The sequence below is a fragment of the Ranitomeya imitator genome, chromosome 2, assembly GCF_032444005.1.
Source record: "Ranitomeya imitator isolate aRanImi1 chromosome 2, aRanImi1.pri, whole genome shotgun sequence".
In the NCBI taxonomy this organism is placed as follows: Eukaryota; Metazoa; Chordata; class Amphibia; order Anura; family Dendrobatidae; genus Ranitomeya; species Ranitomeya imitator.
Window position 1 is genome coordinate 27338095 of NC_091283.1, and position 20343 is coordinate 27358437.

A 20343-nucleotide genomic window follows, 5' to 3' on the forward strand; every position below is an offset into this window, starting at 1 on the left:
TACACACTATATACCTAGTGCTGCAGTATAAAGGTGTATATATATACTGGCTGTACACGCTATATACTCAGTGCTGCAGTACACAGGTATATATACTGGCTGTACACACTATACACCCAGTGCTGCAGTATACAGGTATATAAAGTATACAGGTGTATATATATACTGGCTGTACACGCTATATACTCAGTGCTGCAGTTTACAGGTATATATATATACTGGCTGTACACACTATATACCCAGTGCTGCAGTATACAGGTATATATATACTGGCTGTACACACTATATATCCAGTGCTGCAGTATACAGGTGTATATATACTAGCTGTACACGCTATATACCCAGTGCTGCAGTATACAGGTGTATATATGCTAGCTGTACACTCTATATACCCAGTGCTGCAGTATACAGGTATATATACTGGCTGTACACACTATATACCCAGTGCTGCAGTATACAGGTGTATATATACTAGCTGTACACGCTATATACCCAGTGCTGCAGTATACAGGTGTATATATGCTAGCTGTACACTCTATATACCCAGTGCTGCAGTATACAGGTATATATACTGGCTGTACACACTATATACCCAGTGCTGCAGTATACAGGTATATATATATATACTGTCTGTACACACTATATACCCAGTGCTGCAGTATACAGGTATATATATATACTGTCTGTACACACTATATACCCAGTGCTGCAGTATACAGGTATATATATACTGTCAGTACACAATATATACCCAGTGCTGCAGTATACAGGTGTATATATACTAGCTGTACACTCTATATACCCAGTGCTGCAGTATACAGGTATATATACTGGCTGTACACACTATATACCTAGTGCTGCAGTATAAAGGTGTATATATATACTGGCTGTACACGCTATATACTCAGTGCTGCAGTATACAGGTGTATATACTGGCTGTACACACTATATACCTAGTGCTGCAGTATACAGGTATATATATATATATATATATATATATATACACTGGCTGTACGCACTATATACCAAGTGCTGCAGTATACAGGTATATATATACTGTCTGTACACACTATATATCCAGTGCTGCAGTATACAGGTATATATACTGGCTGTACACACAGTGCTGCAGTATACAGGTGTATATATATATATATATATATATATATATATATATATATATATATATACTGGCTGTACACACTGTATACATCCCTCACTGCACAGCAGTGTGACAGATGCGGTGATGTCACTGTGCAGTATACAGACGTGTATATATATATATTTTTTTTTTCTATCTGGTCTTCTATATACATAGTATTTCCACATGCAGCCGCCCCCGTGCCGTGCATGTGAATGATGACAGGTGGTGCGGTACCGCCGCCGCCGCCGCTCGGAGCCCCCGCCATTGTACTGCAGCATTTGCAGGCGCGCAGACATGAGCAGACACAATGATGGCACATGTATGAGGCGATAGTACGTAAATATACACACATGAAGCGTCACCCCGGGATACAACTCCCATGGTGCACCGTTGTCTTCAGCTGCAGCCTCTGTCTCTGCGTCAATGCCCTCAATAAAGTTGCGCGGAGAAGACAGAGCAGCCGTTCCTATAGAAACGTTGCGCGTCCCATACTGCCAAGGGCGGATGCGGCTGGAAAGCAATCAGGAAGTGAGTACAGAGAATAAGACCCCGAAGAAGGCAGCGAGAGACGCCATGTTTGTGGTGGCAAGAAATAACAGCATCCGGGTGAGAGATCAGGAGCTGTGTGTGACCACTGCACGGTAATACTCAGCATAACGGGGGATAAGTACTGGACTGTATGTACATAGTGACTGCACCAGCAGAATAGTGAGTGCAGCTCTGGAGTATAATACAGGAGGTAACTCAGGATCAGTAATGTAATGTATGTACACAGTGACTGCACCAGCAGAATAGTGAGTGCAGCTCTGCGGTATAATACAGGATGTAACTCAGGATCAGTAATGTAGTGTATGTACACAGTGACTGCACCAGCAGAATAGTGAGTGCAGCTCTGGAGTATAATACAGGATGTAACTCAGGATCAGTAATGTAATGTATGTACACAGTGACTGCACCAGCAGAATAGTGAGTGCAGCTCTGCGGTATAATACAGGATGTAACTCAGGATCAGTAATGTAATGTATGTACACAGTGACTGCACCAGCAGAATAGTGAGTGCAGCTCTGCGGTATAATACAGGATGTAACTCAGGATCAGTAATGTAGTGTATGTACACAGTGACTGCACTAGCAGAATAGTGAGTGCAGCTCTGGAGTATAATACAGGATATAACTCAGGATCAGTAACGTAATGTATGTACACAGTGACTGCACCAGCAGAATAGTGAGTGCAGCTCTGGGGTATAATACAGGATGTAACTCAGGATCAGTAATGTAATGTATGTACACAGTGACTGCACCAGCAGAATAGTGAGTGCAGCTCTGGGGTATAATACAGGATGTAACTCAGGATCAGTAATGTAATATATGTACACAGTGACTGCACCAGCAGAATAGTGAGTGCAGCTCTGGAGTATAATACAGGATGTAACTCAGGATCAGTAATGTAATGTATGTATACAGTGACTGCACCAGCAGAATAGTGAGTGCAGCTCTGCGGTATAATACAGGATGTAACTCAGGATCAGTAATGTAATGTATGTATACAGTGACTGCACCAGCAGAATAGTGAGTGCAGCTCTGGGGTATAATACAGGATGTAACTCAGGATCAGTAATGTAATGTATGTACACAGTGACTGCACCAGCAGAATAGTGAGTGCAGCTCTGCGGTATAATACAGGATGTAACTCAGGATCAGTAATGTAGTGTATGTACACAGTGACTGCACTAGCAGAATAGTGAGTGCAGCTCTGGAGTATAATACAGGATATAACTCAGGATCAGTAACGTAATGTATGTACACAGTGACTGCACCAGCAGAATAGTGAGTGCAGCTCTGGGGTATAATACAGGATGTAACTCAGGATCAGTAATGTAATGTATGTACACAGTGACTGCACCAGCAGAATAGTGAGTGCAGCTCTGGGGTATAATACAGGATGTAACTCAGGATCAGTAATGTAATATATGTACACAGTGACTGCACCAGCAGAATAGTGAGTGCAGCTCTGGAGTATAATACAGGATGTAACTCAGGATCAGTAATGTAATGTATGTATACAGTGACTGCACCAGCAGAATAGTGAGTGCAGCTCTGCGGTATAATACAGGATGTAACTCAGGATCAGTAATGTAATGTATGTACACAGTGACTGCACCAGCAGAATAGTGAGTGCAGCTCTGGGGTATAATACAGGATGTAACTCAGGATCAGTAATGTAGTGTATGTACACAGTGACTGCACTAGCAGAATAGTGAGTGCAGCTCTGGAGTATAATACAGGATGTAACTCAGGATCAGTAATGTAATATATGTACACAGTGACTGCACCAGCAGAATAGTGAGTGCAGCTCTGGGGTATAATACAGGATAAATAATGTATGTACACACTATTTCTTTCTTTCTATAAACTGATGGATGATGTTCCTCGGTAGATCTAACATTCGTGTGTTGTGTCTTGCAGGTTCGTGTATGTTTCCTTTCCCCTCCTTTCTGAGATTTGGGGCTCTGCTGATAGCAGTGTATGTAAGTATCACAGCCTTGAAAGTATTATAACTTTAGATTCCTCTATGGCATTAGAAAAATGAAGTATTTGTTCGTCTTGTCCATGAGATGTGTAAACCAGAGAACACAGAAGCCGCAAACAATGAACATGTTCTTCAGATGCCATCACTATACATAGGACATACAGGAGCTTCTCACAAATTAGAATATCATCAAAAAGTTAATTTATTTCAGTTCTTCAATACAAAAAGTGAATCCCATATATTATATACAGTCATTACAAAGAGAGTGATCTATTTCAAGTGTTTATTTCTGTTAATGTTGATGATTATGGCTTACAGCCAATGAAAACTGAAAAGTCATTATCTCAGAAAATTAGAATAATTAATAAAATCACCTGCAAAGACTCCTAAGTGTTTATAAAGGTCCCCTAGTCTGTTTTAGTAGCTGCACAATCATGGAGAAGACTGCTGACCTGACAGATGTCCAGAAGACATCATTGACACACTCCACAAGAAGGGGAAGCCACAAAAGGTCATTACTAAAGAAGCCGGCTGTTCAGAGTGCTGTAGCCAAGCATATTAATGGAAAGTTGAGTGGAAGGAAAAAGTGTGGTAGGAAAGGTGCACAAGCAACCGGGATAACCGCAGCTTTGAAAGGATTGTTAAGAAAAGGCCATTCAAAGATGCAGGGGAGGTTCACAAGGAGTGGACTGCTGCTGGAGTCATTGCTTCCAGAGCCACCACACACAGACGTATCCAGGACATGGGCTACAAGTGTCACATTCCTTGTGTCCGGCCACCCATGAGCAATAGACAACGCCAGAAGCGTCTTACCTGGGCCAAGGAGGAAAAGAACTGGACTGTTGTCAGTGGTCCAAGGTGTTGTGTTCAGGTGAAAGTAAATTTTGCATTTCATTTGGAAATCAAGGTCCCAGAGTCTGGAGGAAGAGTGGAGGCCACAATCCAAGATGCTGGAGGTCTGGTGTGAAGTGTCCACAATCAGTGATGGTTCGGGGAGCCATGTCATCTGCTGGTGTAGATCCACTGTGTGTTATCAAGACCAAAGTCAGCGCAGCCGTCTACCAGGACATTTTACAGGACTTCATGCTTCCCTCTGCCGACAAGCTTTATGGAGATGGAAATGTCATTCTCCAGCAGGACTTGGCCCCTGTCCACACGGCCAAAAGTACCAATACCTGGTGTAAAAACAACAGTATCACTGGGCTTGATTGGCAGCAAAATTCGCCTGACCTTAACCCCATAGAGAATCTATAGGGTATTGTCAAGATGAAGATGAGACACCAGACCCAACAATGCAGACGAGCGGAAGGCTGCTATCAAAGCAACCTGGGCTTCCATAGCTCCTCAGAAGTGCCACAGGCTGATCGCCTCCATGCCACGCCGCATTGATGCAGTAATTGATGCAAAAGGAGCCGCGACCAAGTACTGAGGGCATTTACTGATCATACATTTCAGTAGGGAACATTTCAGATTTTAAAATCATTTTTCAAGCTGGTGTTATAAAGTATTCTAATTTTCTGAGATAATGACTTTTGGGTTTTCATTGGCTGTAAGCCATAATCATCAACATTAACAGAAATAAACACGTGAAATACATTACTCTGTAATTACATTACAGAATAACTGTTTAACTCCATATCAGCATGGGTTTATGAGAAATCGCTCCTGTCAAACCAATCTAATCAGTTTTTATGAAGAGGTAAGCTATAGACTGGACCACGGTGAGTCATTGGACGTGGCAAAGTGTTTGATACTGTGCCGCACAAGAGGTTGGTACACAAAATGAGAATGCTTGGTCTGGGGGAAAATGTGTGTAAATGGGTTAGTAACTGGCTTAGTGATAGAAAGCAGAGGGTGGTTATAAATGGTATAGTCTCTAACTGGGTTTCTGTGACCAGTGGGGTACCGCAGGGGTCGGTATTGGGACCTGTTCTCTTCAACATATTCATTAACCCCTTCATGACCGCGGGATTTTTCGTTTTTCCGTGTTCGTTTTTCACTCCCCTCCTTCCCAGAGCCATAACTTTTTTATTTTTCTGTCAATTTGGCCATGTGAGGGCTTATTTTTTGCGGGACAAGTTGTACCTTTGAACGACATCATTGGTTTTACCATGTCGTGTACTAGAAAACGGGAAAAAAATTCCAAGTGCGGTGAAATTGCAAAAAAAGTGCAATCCCACACTTGTTTTTTGCTTGGCTTTTTTGCTAGGTTCACTAAATGCTAAAACTGACTTGACATTATGATTCTTCAGGTCAGTACGAGTTCATAGACACCTAACATGACTAGGTTATTTTTTACCTAAGTGGTGAAAAAAAATTCCAAACTTTGCTAAAAAAAAAAAAATTGCGCCATTTTCTGATACTCGTAGCGTCTCCATTTTTCATGATCTGGTGTCGGTTGAGGGCTTATTTTTTGCATGCCGAGCTGGCGTTTTTAATTATTCCAATTCGGTGCAGATACGTGCTTTTGATCGCCCGTGCAATGTCGCGGCGACCAAAAAAACGTAATTCTGGCGTTTTGATTTTTTTTCTCATTACGCCGTTTAGCGATCAGGTTAATGCTTTTTTTTTATTGATAGATCGGGCGATTCTGAACGTGGCGATACCAAATATGTGTAGATTTGATTTTTTTTTTTTTTTATTGATTTATTTTGATTGGGGCGAAAGGGGGGTGATTTAAACTTTTATATTTTTTTTATTTTTTCACATTTTTTTTTAACTTTTTTTTTTTTACTTTTGCCATGCTTCAATAGCTTCCATGGGAGGCTAGAAGCAGGCACAGCACGATCGCCTCTGCTGATCGCTGCTATGTAGCAGAAATGGAGGTGTGCTGTGAGCGCCGACCACAGGGTGGCGCTCACAGCCACCAGTGATCAGTAACCATAGAGGTCTCTAGGACCTCTATGGTTACCATCCTGACGCATCGCCGACCCCCGATCATGTGACGGGGGTCGGCGATGACGTCATTTCCGGCCGCCCGGCCGGAAGCAGTAGTTAAATGCCGCTGTCTGCGTTTGACAGCGGCATTTAACTAGTTAATAGGTGCGGGCAGATCGCGATTCTGCCCGCGCCTATTACGGGCACATGTCAGCTGTTCAAAACAGCTGACATGTCCCGGCTTTGATGCGGGCTCACCGCGGAGCCCTACATCAAAGCAGGGGATCTGACCTCGGACGTACTATACCGTCCGATGTCAGTAAGGGGTTAATGATCTGGTAGAAGGTTTACACAGTAAAATATCGATATTTGCAGATGATACAAAACTATGTAAAGCAGTTAATACAAGAGAAGATAGTATTCTGCTACAGATGGATCTGGATAAGTTGGAAACTTGGGCTGAAAGGTGGCAGATGAGGTTTAACAATGATAAATGTAAGGTTATACACATGGGAAGAAGGAATCAATATCACCATTACACACTGAACGGGAAACCACTGGGTAAATCTGATAGGGAGAAGGACTTGGGGATCCTAGTTAATGATAAACTTACCTGGAGCAGCCAGTGCCAGGCAGCAGCTGCCAAGGCAAACAGGATCATGGGGTGCATTAAAAGAGGTCTGGATACACATGATGAGTGCATTATACTGCCTCTGTACAAATCCCTAGTTAGACCGCACATGGAGTACTGTGTCCAGTTTTGGGCACCGGTGCTAAGGAAGGATATAATGGAACTAGAGAGAGTACAAAGGAGGGCAACAAAATTAATAAAGGGGATGGGAGAACTACAAAACTACAATACCCAGATAGATTAGCGAAATTAGGATTATTTAGTCTAGAAAAAAGACGACCGAGGGGCGATCTAATAACCATGTATAAGTATATAAGGGGACAATACAAATATCTCGCTGAGGATCTGTTTATACCAAGGAAGGTGACGGGCACAAGGGGGCATTCTTTGCGTCTGGAGGAGAGGAGGTTTTTCCACCAACATAGAAGAGGATTCTTTACTGTTAGGGCAGTGAGAATCTGGAATTGCTTGCCTGAGGAGGTGGTGATGGCGAACTCAGTCGAGGGGTTCAAGAGAGGCATGGATGTCTTCCTGGAGCAGAACAATATTGTATCATACAATTATTAGGTTCTGTAGAAGGACGTAGATCTGGGGATTTATTATGATGGAATATAGGCTGAACTGGATGGACAAATGTCTTTTTTCGGCCTTACTAATTATGTTACTATGTTACTCTATATAACATGAGATTCACTTTTTGTATTGAAGAACTGAAATAAATTAACTTTTTGATGATATTCTAATTTTGTGAGAAGCATCTGTATATAATGGAGGTACGTGTTGCACAATTTGTCCTATTCTGGTGCCCTCCAGCCTTGGGGAGACCTTCTCTGATGGGACCGTAACCCTTCATGCCTTTCAGCCTTGCGACGGCCGTACTATGCGCTGTCTCTGCAGTCACAGCAACTTGCGCCAGTTCACATTTGCTTCATTCTATTAGGACGGGTTGTTTATTTTATGTATTTTGTGTGTTTTCTGGTGTGAAATATGATCACGTGGAGATTTGGACCCGATGCCTTTAGACTGCAGTTTACTTTGACTTTTAGCCACTTGCCAGGATCTTGTGTAGCTGACAATAATTAAAGGGTCATTCCAAAAAAATCAAGTTTTATTCGATCGTCCATGACAGCACCACCTGAGAGAGGGGATCCATCCTTCAGGAACAGGAAACCTACAGATACATAAGGGCGGTACTTCTTCCATGCATCAGTTAGTTTCCTGTTCTTGGAGGACAGAATGCCCTACAGATCATCTGTTTTTTCTGTCAGGATTCCCAGACTGGCCGACCCAGGTAGCGAGGGGGTCTCCTACCTTGGTTAGTGCAGGGTCCCTGGAAGCGTCACGGTTGGCCCGGGTAGGGCTCCACGGCAGTGTGCAGAGCAGGTGGAGCGGAGTCCGGAGGATGGCCGTCTCCAGAGCCAGCGCCAGTAGGTGAGTATTTCTCTCTCCCCCCACCCCCCCACCCGAACCCCCCAACGCCCGGTCCGTCCTAGTCCTCCTGGTGCCTTGCACCCTGCAGTCCGGCCTGTTGTCGTCCGCCGGCCGGCGTGGCATGCATGGGGCTGGGATCATGCAGGTCCGGGCCTTGGCGCCGTGCCACTGCCCTCGTGCGCGTCCCCGTGCGTTCATCTGGACACGGCAGCTGGGATAGCCGGGGGCAGTGGGGGGGAATGTGGGGCGCCCCGTACGGGGAGGGGTAGAACCCCTGGCCACGACCCTGCTGACCCAGATCCGGGGGAGGGCTCTAAAAGAGCCACGGAGATGCCGCAGGGCTGCTTTTTGGCTCATTTGCAGCAATGGATGAGCTGGAAGCTCCGGTGGTTCAGCTGGCGCAGGAGCAGGAATGTGCCTCAGAGAGGTCCCATGTGAACCCCCAGTTGAAAAACCGAGGATGGAGTGGACAGTCCAGCCGCATGAGTTCCTCCAGACTGAAGGATTCAGCTCGCTCCCCCAGTAATCCGGTATCTACCGCTACTGCTTGGTTAAGAGATCTCCATGATTGTACCCTGATGCAGTTTCTTTCCCTTATGTTTTCTTTCTCTAGGGGAAGAAATGCTCTGGTAAAACAAAAAATAAGGAGTGTGCTCTTTGTAGTTGTCCCTTGCCAGATGCCTGCCCTAAAAGATTATGTCAGCCATGTGTGCAACAGACGGTAGGAAAACAAAAAAAAAAAAGCGGTAGTCCTTAGTGGTGATGAGCGAATATACTAGTTGCTCGGGTGATCTCCGAGTATTTGTTAGTGTTCGGAGATTTATTCCCTAGCAACCAGGCAACCTCCACATGTACTCAGCCTGGCTAATAGCTGTAAATCATTCAGCTGAGGCGATGAAAACTAAATCTCCGAGCAGTCACAAATACTCGGAGGACACCCGAGCATGCTCGGGAAAACACGATCGAGTATATTCGATTATCACTAGTCCTTAGTTAATTACATATTCCTTACACCTATCCCCACTTCCACAGGTGGCGGAAGAAACCCCTGACTTCACCCCGAATCTAAGGGAAATTATTAGGAGAAAAGTTAAGGATTCCCTAAAGTCCCTATCTCAGGGGGAATCTTCTAAAAGGAAAAGAGAAGCAAGTTTCTCAGGGTCAGACTCTTCAGCTGCCCCTAGGAAAGGCAAATATTATTCAGAAGCCTCTGCCTCCTCCGTATCCACTTCAGAAGAGGACTCCAACCGTTTCTGCTTTTCCCTGGATCAAATGGACAAACTAGTTAAATCAGAAAGGTCCACTATGGGGGTAGCTGACGTGAAACCGGAACTTTCTGCACAGGACCTGATGTTCGGCGGCCTGGACCCTAGAAAACGCAGATCCTTTCCACTTAATGACAAAGTCCAGAACCTGATAAATAGAGAGTGGAAGAAGCCAGAAAAGAAGGACTCCCTTCCACCAGCCTTCAAACGGAGATATTCGTTTGAGGACCCGTTGGTGAATAGATGGAACAAAGCGCCAAAGTTAGACCCAGCAGTGGCTAAAGCTTCCAAAAAATCTTCCATCCCCTTTGATGATATGGTCTCTTTAAAAGATCTGCTTGATTAAAACAGACTCATTTCTAAAAGGGACATGGGGAAATGTCGGCTGGCGCTCTAAGACCAGTAGTAGCTGCAACATGCACAGCCAGATCCTTGATGGTCTGGCTGGATCAACTTGAATCCCAGCTAGAAGACGGAGCCTCAAGAGAGTCCATCCTAAAGTCCCTGCCAATAATCCAGAATGCCGCAGCCTTTCTAGCCGATGCTTTGGTGGACACAGCACGAATAGCAGCCAGGGCCGCAGGACTATCGAATGTGGCTTGTAGGGCTCTATGGCTAAAGTGTTGGCCAGGGGACATCCAGGCCAGATCCTGCCTTTGCTCTATCCCGTGTGAGGGAGAATATCTGTTCGGTCCAGTTGTGGATGAATTTTTAGAAAAAGATGGAGACAAGAAAAAGAAATTTCCCAATCTCCCGGCCCCTTCTTATAGACGTCCCTTCACCGGAAAAAGATTTTTGCGCAGAAGGTCGTCCAGAGATAAAGGCAGATTGGATGAAAAAAGGAGGAGAGGTACAAACATCAAAAATTCCCGGCTGCAGCCCATGAGAGTTCAGCAATTCTTAGGCCTAATCTTAGATTTCCAGAATCTGGAACTTTGTCTACCACCCGAGAAATTAGTTTGCCTGCACTATCAGGTCCTGAACGCCTCCAATAACCCCACCATGTCCCTCAGGAAAGCCGTGTCTCTTTTAGGCTCTCTATTCCCGTGGTCCGGTGGGCCCAGTTCCATACAAGGAAACTACAGGGCGTATAACGTAACCCGTATAGTCACCACTGATGCAAGCCCTTCCAGTTGGGGGGCTCATATGGGTGAAGTTTCAGTTCCAGGTCTTCTAACCTGAAAGAGTCATCATGTACGGGCGTTCTCCGACAATCAGGTCACCGTGGCGCATATCAATCACCGAGGCGGAACTCGTTCCAGACCCCTGATGAATGTAGCAGATCGTTTGTTCCAACTGAAAGAGCAGCATTTTCTGTCTTTAACTGCTCTACATATAAAAGGAAGAGAAAACACTACAGCAGATTACTTAAGCCGCAATCTTCTAAGACAAGGGGATTGGTCCCTAAAAACCTCCATCTTCGACCTGATTGTGGAAAAGTGGGGTCAACCAGAGGTGGATCTCTTTGCCACCAAGGAGGACAAAAAAGTGAGGCGATTTTTGTTCACTGAATCCCAGATAAGATCCATTGGCAGTAGACGCTTTTCTGATAAAGTGGAACTTCAGGCTAGTATATGCCTTCCCTCTCCTGTCTCTACTACCTCTGGTGATAAGGAAAATCAGGAAGGACAAGGCCAAGATTATAGTAATCGCCCCGTTTTGACCCAGGAGGGCATGGTTCTCATGCCTCAGGTCCATGTCCGTGTCCGACCCATGGGTCGTACCAGACATCCCGGATCTTCTGTCCCAGGGCCCAGTCTACCAACCTCAGGTGGATGGTCTTCATCTGACTGCGTGGATTTTGAACGGTCACTGCTAAAAGATAGAGGTTTCTCCCCAGGCTTGATTAATACCCTGCTTAAAAGCAGAAAAATAATCACAACCCAAATTTACGTTAGAATCTGGAAAAGGTTCCTTCAGAACTCAAGGGTGGTAGCTGGTCAATCAGCACCAATAAACCAGATTCTAGAATTCCTACAAAAAGGTCTGGGCATGGGACGGGGCATTATCCTCTAGCACTCTTAAAGCGCAGGTCTCCGCCTTAGGGGCCCTCTTTGGCTACAACTTTGCCAGTAATTACTGGATTGGTAGGTTCATTAAGGCGGCAAGTAGGTCCAGACCGGTAGTGAAAGATGGGGTCATGTCGTGGGATTTAAAGTTAGTCCTCACGGCCACAACAGAGGCTCCATTTGAACCGATTTCATCGACCTCGATAAAAAACCTGTCCCTCAAGGTAGTCTTTCTGGTAGCCCTAACTTCGGCTCATAGAGTAAGTAACATCCAGGCGTTATCTATGCTTCCTTCTTATACGCAATTTAGTGATGATAGGGTAATACTTTCACCTGATCCAGCATACCTACCTGTGGTAGTTTCCAGATTTCATAGGACACAGGAAATAGTTCTTCCATCCTTCCACCCTAATCCTAGTAACGAAAAAGAAAAGAAACTACACACCGCAGGCTGTATTCCCTCCCTAATTAGGTATTACTCTCTGTAATTCTCTCAGATGGTGCTGTCATGGATGATCGAATAAAGTCTTAGTTACTCACTGGTTAACGGTATTTTTTAGAGTCCATGATAGCACCCGTAGATTCCCTCCCTTTCTTTAGTTTTGGGTGTGCACCTCTTCCTCTGATAATCCACACGTGGTAAATAGTTAGTAGTAATATTGCACATAAATCATGTCATTAACCTTTGGTGGTCCTCTTGTGCTCTGTAAACCAACTGATGCGTCGGAGAGGTACCGCCCTTATGTATCTGTAGGTTTCCTGTTCCTGAAGGGCGGATCCTCTCTCTCAGGTGGTGCTGTCATGGACTCCAAAAAATACCGTTAATCTGTGAGTAACTAAGACTTTTCCCTATTTGGGGTCCCAGCAGTCGGACCTCCTGGCGTTTCTAAGAATGGGTCTCTGCAGCCCCGTGCAGAAAGTAGTGGAGGTGCAGATGCTTGGCCTCTGTCCTGGTAATTGTCTCGGTGACTGCTCAGAGAAGCCGAGCGCTGCACTTGCAGTCCAATAAACAATGAATGGACCAGAGGGCAACTCAGCAGCCGCCAGGACCAGGCTGCAGAGATCCATTCTCGAGATCCCTGGCGTCAGAGATATCATAAAATGATCCTCAGTAGTCATCTGTGAGCCGAAACACCCGCCGGGTGAAAGATGGAGCCGCCAATCCCATCCAGCCGGGGTACTACCCATCTCTTAATAATGTCTGACTGTCAATTCTGCAGACGATCGCAGGACCCTGTGAGTTATCATTCACGCAGCGTCCACTGACCGACCTTCATTTACAGGCTGCTGTGTTTTATATGAACCCTCCGCTGCTGAGGACTATAGGACTGCGAGCCTTCTCAATGGCGACCGAAGTGTATAAATCAGGATCTGTCTCTGCTGCTTATGTCACTTGTCCTAATGAAACTGTAGCCAAAGATATAGCCAGGTAAGAGCAGACCGAGTACAGTCTGATGAATTCATTATAGTAGTTATATTCTTGTACATACGGACAGTATTATAGTAGTTATATTCTTGTACACAGGGGCAGTATTATAGTAGTTATATTCTTGTACATACGGGCAGTATTATAGTAGTTATATTCTTGTACATAGGAGCAGTATTATAGTAGTTATATTCTTATACATAGGGGCAGTATTATAGTAGTTATATTCTTGTACATAGGAGCAGTATTATAGTAGTTATATTCTTGTATATAGGAGCAGTATTATAGTAGTTATATTCTTGTACATAGGGAGCAGTATTATAGTAGGTATATTCTTGTACATAGGGGCAGTATTATAGTAGTTATATTCCTGTACATACGGACAGTATTATAGTAGTTATATTCTTGTACACAGGGGCAGTATTATAGTAGTTATATTCTTGTACATACGGGCAGTATTATAGTAGTTATATTCTTATACATAGGAGCAGTATTATAGTGGTTATATTCTTGTACATAGGAGCAGTATTATAGTAGTTATATTCTTGTATATAGGAGCAGTATTATAGTAGTTATATTCTTGTACATAGGGAGCAGTATTATAGTAGGTATATTCTTGTACATAGGGGCAGTATTATAGTAGTTATAGTCTTGTACATAGGGGGCAGTATTATAGTAGTTATAGTCTTGTACATAGGGGTAGTATTATAGTAGTTATATTCTTGTACATAGGAGTAGTATTATAGTAGTTATATTCTTGTACATAGGAGCAGTATTATAGCAGTTATATTCTTGTACATTGGCAGTATTATAGTAGTTATATTCTTGTACACAGGGGCAGTATTATATATTCTTGTACATGGGCAGTATTATAGTAGTTATATTTTTGTAAATAGGAGCAGTATTATAGTAGTCATATTCTTGTACATGGGCAGTATTATAGTAGTTATATTCTTATACATAGGGCCAGTATTATAGTAGTTATATTCTTGTACATAGGGGGTAGTATTATAGTAGTTATATTCTTGTACATAGGAGCAGTATTATAGTAGTTATATTCTTGTATATAGGAGCAGTATTCTAGTAGTTATATTCTTGTACATAGGGAGCAGTATTATAGTAGGTATATTCTTGTACATAGGGGCAGTATTATAGTAGTTATATTCCTGTACATACGGACAGTATTATAGTAGTTATATTCTTGTACACAGGGGCAGTATTATAGTAGTTATATTCTTGTACATACGGGCAGTATTATAGTAGTTCTATTCTTATACATAGGGCCAGTATTATAGTAGTTATATTCTTGTACATAGGGGGTAGTATTATAGTAGTTATATTCTTGTACATAGGAGCAGTATTGTAGTAGTTATATACATAGGGGCAGTATTATAGTAGTTATATTCTTGTATATATGTTGTAGTATTATAGTAGTTCTATTCTTGTTAATAGCAGTAACAGATGTTTCTTTCTAACAGGGGTCTGGTGGAGAGGAAGCTAGCCGCCTGTGTGAATATCATACCACAGATCACCTCCATGTGAGATATGAACCCAATTATGGTGTGTTATATGCTTGGAGTCTGGTCTGTGACCTGTCTTAATTTTACATACCAGGTATATGTGTAAGGCTATGTGCACACGTTGCGGTTTTTACCGCGGAACCGCGGCGATTTTGATGCTGCGGGTCCGCAGCAGTTTCCATTGCGTTTACAGTAACATGTAAACCAATGGGAAACCGCAAACCGCTGTGTACATGCTGCGGGAAAAACCGCACAGAAACGCAGCGGTTTACAACCCGCAGCATGTCACTTCTTTGTGCAGAATCGCAGCGATTCTGTACACATAGAAATGCATTGATCCGCTTACTTCCCGCATGGGGCTGTGCCCACCATGCGGGAAGTAATGCCGATAATGTGCGGGTTATACCAGGGGTGGAGGAGAGGAGACTTTCCTCCAGGCCCCGGGAACCATATTTGTGGTTGAAAAAAAGAATTAAAATAACAAATAATGATATACTCACCTCTCAGCGCTGCACGCGGCCGTCCGGTCTCAGGTTGCTATGCGAGCAGGGCCTGCGGTGACGTCGCGGTCACATGACTGTGACGTCACGAAGGTCCTTCTCGCACAGCATCTTTGGAACCGGACCGCCGCCTGCAGCGCCGAGGAGATCGGGACGTCAGAAGGTGAGTATATCATGATTTTATTATTTTTTACATTACTATTGATGCTGCATATTGCTGCATCAATAGTAGGAGTAAATCCCGCAGCGGAACCCACAGGACAAACCACGATAAATCTGCAGGGATAACCGGAGCGGTTTTGCCCTGCAGATTTATCAAATCCGCTTCGGCAGAACCCGCAGGGACACGACGCTACGTGTGAACATGGCCTAAAATTTTTTTTTTTTACACAGGAGTGGGACAAACATACTGCAAATTAAAAATGCTTTAAAAAATAGAAAAGTTTCTGATGGAATTCGGATCCTTTGTCTCTTCATGGGATCCCAGACAGACTGGATGATGTGAGATCAGGGCTCTGTGTGGCTGGATCATCACCTCCAGGACTCCTAGTTCTTGATAACATTAGTTGGATGTTGGGGGTTGTTGTCCGGCTGCAGAATTAATATGCGGCTATTAAGACGCCTCCTGATAGCACGGCAATTTATCTACACCTGTCTAAAACTTATGCACAGTACTCAGTGGAATGTATATAGATAGATACATATACTCTCCAACATTGAAATTGCAACACCAAGAATTAAAGGGTTTGGAATGATGGAAATCACAGGATGGAGATGCTACTTATCTGCAGATGCAACCAGTGCTGCGGCCATTTCTCCAGAGTGTCCCAGGAGACGTCTTTTCATAGGACAATCTCGGACCGCTCGTTGCTGCCGCTCCTGTGAGCCGCCTGCGTGGTCTAAACTTCCTTCCATTACCGCAGTGTCTCCAGACTTGTCTCCCATTGAGCATATCTGGTCGGTGATTACTCAGGAGCTGCCAGCAGAGGATCTTGATGATTTGCCCGAGTGCATTCAGCGGCAGAACCTTCCTCAGACGACCATTAATAACCTCAGTGACAGCAGCCGAGGCTGGAATTGCCGGGATTTCTGCACAGACTGAAGAAATTTTGAGTATTTTTCTGTCTTGTTTTGCCAATATTTGTTTGCTGCGATAAGCTGGGAGTTGTAGTTCTATTATTTGGATTTGCTCTTTTTTTTTTCTCATTAACACTTTTTTTTTCTTTCTTTCCTTCAGATATGAATGGAAGGGGAAGATTGAGGAGGATAGTGAAATATTGCTGGTGAGCACCCTCAGATTTCTATATACCGTATAAGCCGACCCAAGTATAAACCGACCCCTAATTTTGCCACAAAAAACTGGGAAAACTTATTGACTCGAGTATAAGCCTAGGGTGGAAATGCAGCATTTACCGGTGAATTTCAAAAATAAAAATAGATCATTCTTGCCCCATAGCTGTGCCATATAGTGCTCTGCACCGTTTATATTTCCCCATAGCTGTGCCATATAGTGCTCTGCACCGTTCATTATTGCCCCATAGCTCTGCCACATAGTGCTCTGCACCGTTCATATTTCCCCATAGCTCTGCCCCATATAGTGCTCTGCACCGTTCATATTGTCCCATATCTGTGCCCCATATAGTGCTCTGCACCGTTCATATTTCCCCATAGAGCTCCACATAAATCTGTGCCATTGCTGCTGCTGCTGCTGCTGCTGCTGCAATAAAAAAAAAAAAAACACATACTCACCTTTCTTGCTTGCAGCTCCCGGCGTCCGGTCCCGGCGTCTCTCTGCTCTGACTGATCAGGTCAGAGGGCGCCGCGCACACTATACGCGTCATCGCGCCCTCTGACCTGAACATTCAGAGCAAGAGGACGCGAAGACAGAGAGACGCCGGGAAGATGGAGCGGCGCCCGGCGGCTGGAACGCGGACAGGTGAATATTACATACTTACCTGCTCCCGGCGTCCGGCCACCCTCTGCCTGTCCCACGGTCTTCGGTGCCGCAGCCTCTTCCTCTATCAGCGATCACCGGCACCGCTGATTAGAGAAATGAATAGGCGGCTCCGCCCCTATGGGAGGTGGAGCCGCTTATTCATTTCTCTAATGAGCGGTCCCACGTGACCGCTGAAGAGGGGAAGAGCTGCAGCACCGAAGACCGTGGGACAGGCGGGGAGCGCCAGGATCGCTGGGACTAGGTAAGTATGCCTCAGCGCCCTCACCCGCAGACCCTGCCACCCACCTTGACTCGAGTATAAGCCGAGAGGGGCACGTTCAGCCCAAAAATTTGGGCTGAAAATCTCAGCTTATACTCGAGTATATACGGTAATTTTGCTTATACAGTATTAAAGACCTGACGTTCTCCCCCAGGGGTCCAGTTATAATGAGCTTTCCACTATTATTTGTTGATTTTTTTTTTTTCGGGTTTGTCCTGGTATCTTACCTTTCTTTATAGTGGTTGTTCCTCAGTTTTTCTGACACTCTTCCAAATTCCCTGCTCCTCTGTCTAAGCCTATAAGGCTATGTGCACACGTCCGGAATTGCAGCGGAAATTTCCGTGGCAATTCCGGAACTCCCTGCCGCAGGAAAAACGCATGCGGAATTGGCATGCGTTTTCCCCCTAAACACTAGCGTTTTACAAACGTAATTAGCTTGCAGAATACTGGAGTTTTTCCAAGCGATCTGTAGCATAGCTTGGAAAACTGATTGACAGGTTGGTCACACTTGTCAGACATAGTGCTTGACAAGTGTGACCAACTTTTTACTATTGATGCTGACTATGCAGCATCAATAGATCAATAGTAAAAAAAAATATATAATGTTAAGAATATAAAAAAATATAAAAAATCGGCGTCCCCCGCAGCGTTCCCGCTCCTCGCGATGCTTCCGTTCCCAGTAATGCCTCGCGGGAATGATCCCAGATGACGTAGCATCACGCGAGACTCAAGCATCGCAAGGAGCGGGAAAGGCTGCGGGGGATGCCAGAAGGTAAGGATATCATGATTTTTTTTATTTAGAGTAGTAGACTATATTTTCAATAAAACCGGACGAACTGCAGCTATGATGACCCCTTATAGCTGAGATTGGATTTTTAACCCCTTTCTGACTTCGGACGGGATAGTACGTCTGAGGTCAGAAGCCCCGCTTTGATGCAGGGCTCCGCGGTGAGCCCGCATCAAAGCCGGGACATGTCAGCTGTTTTGAACAGCTGACATGTGCCCGTAATGGGCGCGGGCAGAATCGCGATCTGCCCGCACCTATTAACTAGTTAAATGCCGCTGTCAAACGCAGACAGCGGCATTTAACTACCGCTTCCGGCCGGGCGGCCGGAAATGACGTCATCGCCGACCCCCGTCACATGATCGGGGGTCGGCGATGCGTCAGGATGGTAACCATAGAGGTCCTAGAGACCTCTATGGTTACTGATCACCGGTGGCTGTGAGCGCCACCCTGTGGTCGGCGCTCACAGCACACCTCCATTTCTGCTACATAGCAGCGATCAGCAGATCGCTGCTATGTAGCAGAGGCGATCGCGTTGTGCCTGCTTCTAGCCTCCCATGGAGGCTATTAAAGCATGGCAAAAGTAAAAAAAAAAAAAAAAAAGTTAAAAAAAATGTGAAAAAAATATAAAAGTTTAAATCACCCCCCTTTCGCCCCAATCAAAATAAATCAATAAAAAAAATCAAATCTACACATATTTGGTATCGCCGCGCTCAGAATCGCCCGATCTATCAATGAAAAAAAAGGATTAACCTGATCGCTAAATGGCGTAGCGAGAAAAAAATTTGAAACGCCAGAATTACGTTTTTTAGGTCGCCGCGACATTGCATTAAAATGCAATAACGGGCGATCAAAAGAACGTATCTGCACCAAAATGCTATCATTAAAAACGTCATATCGGCACACAAAAAATAAGCCCTCAACCGACCCCAGATCACGAAAAATGGAGACGCTACGAGTATCGGAAAATGGCGCAATTTTTTTTTTTTTAGCAAAGTTTGGAATTTTTTTTCACCACTTAGATAAAAAATAACCTAGTCATGTTAGGTGTCTATGAACTCGTACTGACCTGGAGAATCATAATGGCAGTTTTAGCATTTAGTGAACGTAGCAAAAAAGCCAAACAAAAAACAAGTGTGGGATTGCACTTTTTTTGCAATTTCACCGCACTTGCAATTTTTTTCCCGTTTTCTAGTACACGACATGCTAAAACCAATGATGTCGTTCAAAAGTACAACTCGTTCCTGCAAAAAATAAGCCCTCACATGGCCAAATTGACGGAAAAAGTTATGGCTCTGGGAAGGAGTGGAGTGAAAAACGAACACGGAAAAACGAAAAATCCCAAGGTCATGAAGGGGTTAATGACCACTTCTGGGGTCTAGATCACGCAACCCAGACTTTTGGAGAAGGCACTCTGACACCTTTTGTAAGATGCTGATATTTGTTGCTATCTCATTACAGAAGCACATTAAGTCTGTGTAGGGTATTTGGAGTTTTGTGTCGATAACCAAAGCTACAAATACTATAAATATGCAATAAATATATAAAAGGGACCAGTTGGTCTGGTTTTCTGCACTAAACCACCAACACCGATGTAGAGACAAGAGTCAGGGGGTGCTCTCGTCCACTGGCCCAGCTTTTTTTTTTTAAATCAAGTAGTTTTTATTGAAAAAAAATCACGTTCTAAAACAAGTCAATACAAACACCAAAATGAAACAGATTTTCCAAATCGCCCAGCTGTTTTTAGATAGACCGCATGGACTAGGCCTCATGGCACTGAACATCCGCACTTCTTCCCCTTGGGCAGAACACTACTTGGACAACACTGGGTGAGGGTAAAACCGTGTGGCAGTACGAACCATCAACAGACAATAACATAAAGAACAGTCCCAGGAAATACATAAAATGGTACAAATTACAGGGTCTCACACTTCCCCTGACTCGTTAGGATTAGAGCAGCTGAGCTACAGCTTCGGGGTTTCCAGGACCAACTTCCCCCACCAGTGACACCCAG

At 44.3% G+C, this 20343-nt stretch overlaps 2 protein-coding genes across 10 annotated transcripts in view; one reads left to right on the forward strand and one right to left on the reverse strand.

The window, feature by feature from the left end:
* The window catches only part of SYNGAP1 (synaptic Ras GTPase activating protein 1), a 327642-nt gene extending 325983 nt beyond the window's left edge, over window positions 1–1659 (reverse strand). For all 8 annotated transcript variants that reach the window (XM_069746244.1, XM_069746242.1, XM_069746241.1 and 5 more), the window contains exon 1: window positions 1492–1659. In XM_069746244.1, the coding sequence (XP_069602345.1) occupies window positions 1492–1522 (31 nt within the window). In that variant the 5' untranslated portion in view covers window positions 1523–1659. The remainder of the gene's footprint in view (window positions 1–1491) is intronic.
* Window positions 1649–20343, forward strand: part of CUTA (cutA divalent cation tolerance homolog) — a 35213-nt gene continuing 16518 nt past the window's right edge. Inside the window, exons 1-5 of one of the 2 annotated variants that reach the window (XM_069746250.1) lie at window positions 1649–1782; window positions 3607–3668; window positions 13167–13312; window positions 14788–14847; window positions 16567–16612. In XM_069746250.1, the coding sequence (XP_069602351.1) occupies window positions 3615–3668; window positions 13167–13312; window positions 14788–14847; window positions 16567–16612 (306 nt within the window). In that variant the 5' untranslated portion in view covers window positions 1649–1782; window positions 3607–3614. Of the gene's footprint in view, window positions 1819–3606; window positions 3669–13166; window positions 13313–14787; window positions 14848–16566; window positions 16613–20343 lie in introns of both variants that reach the window. The other variant, XM_069746251.1, reaches the window with a different exon arrangement.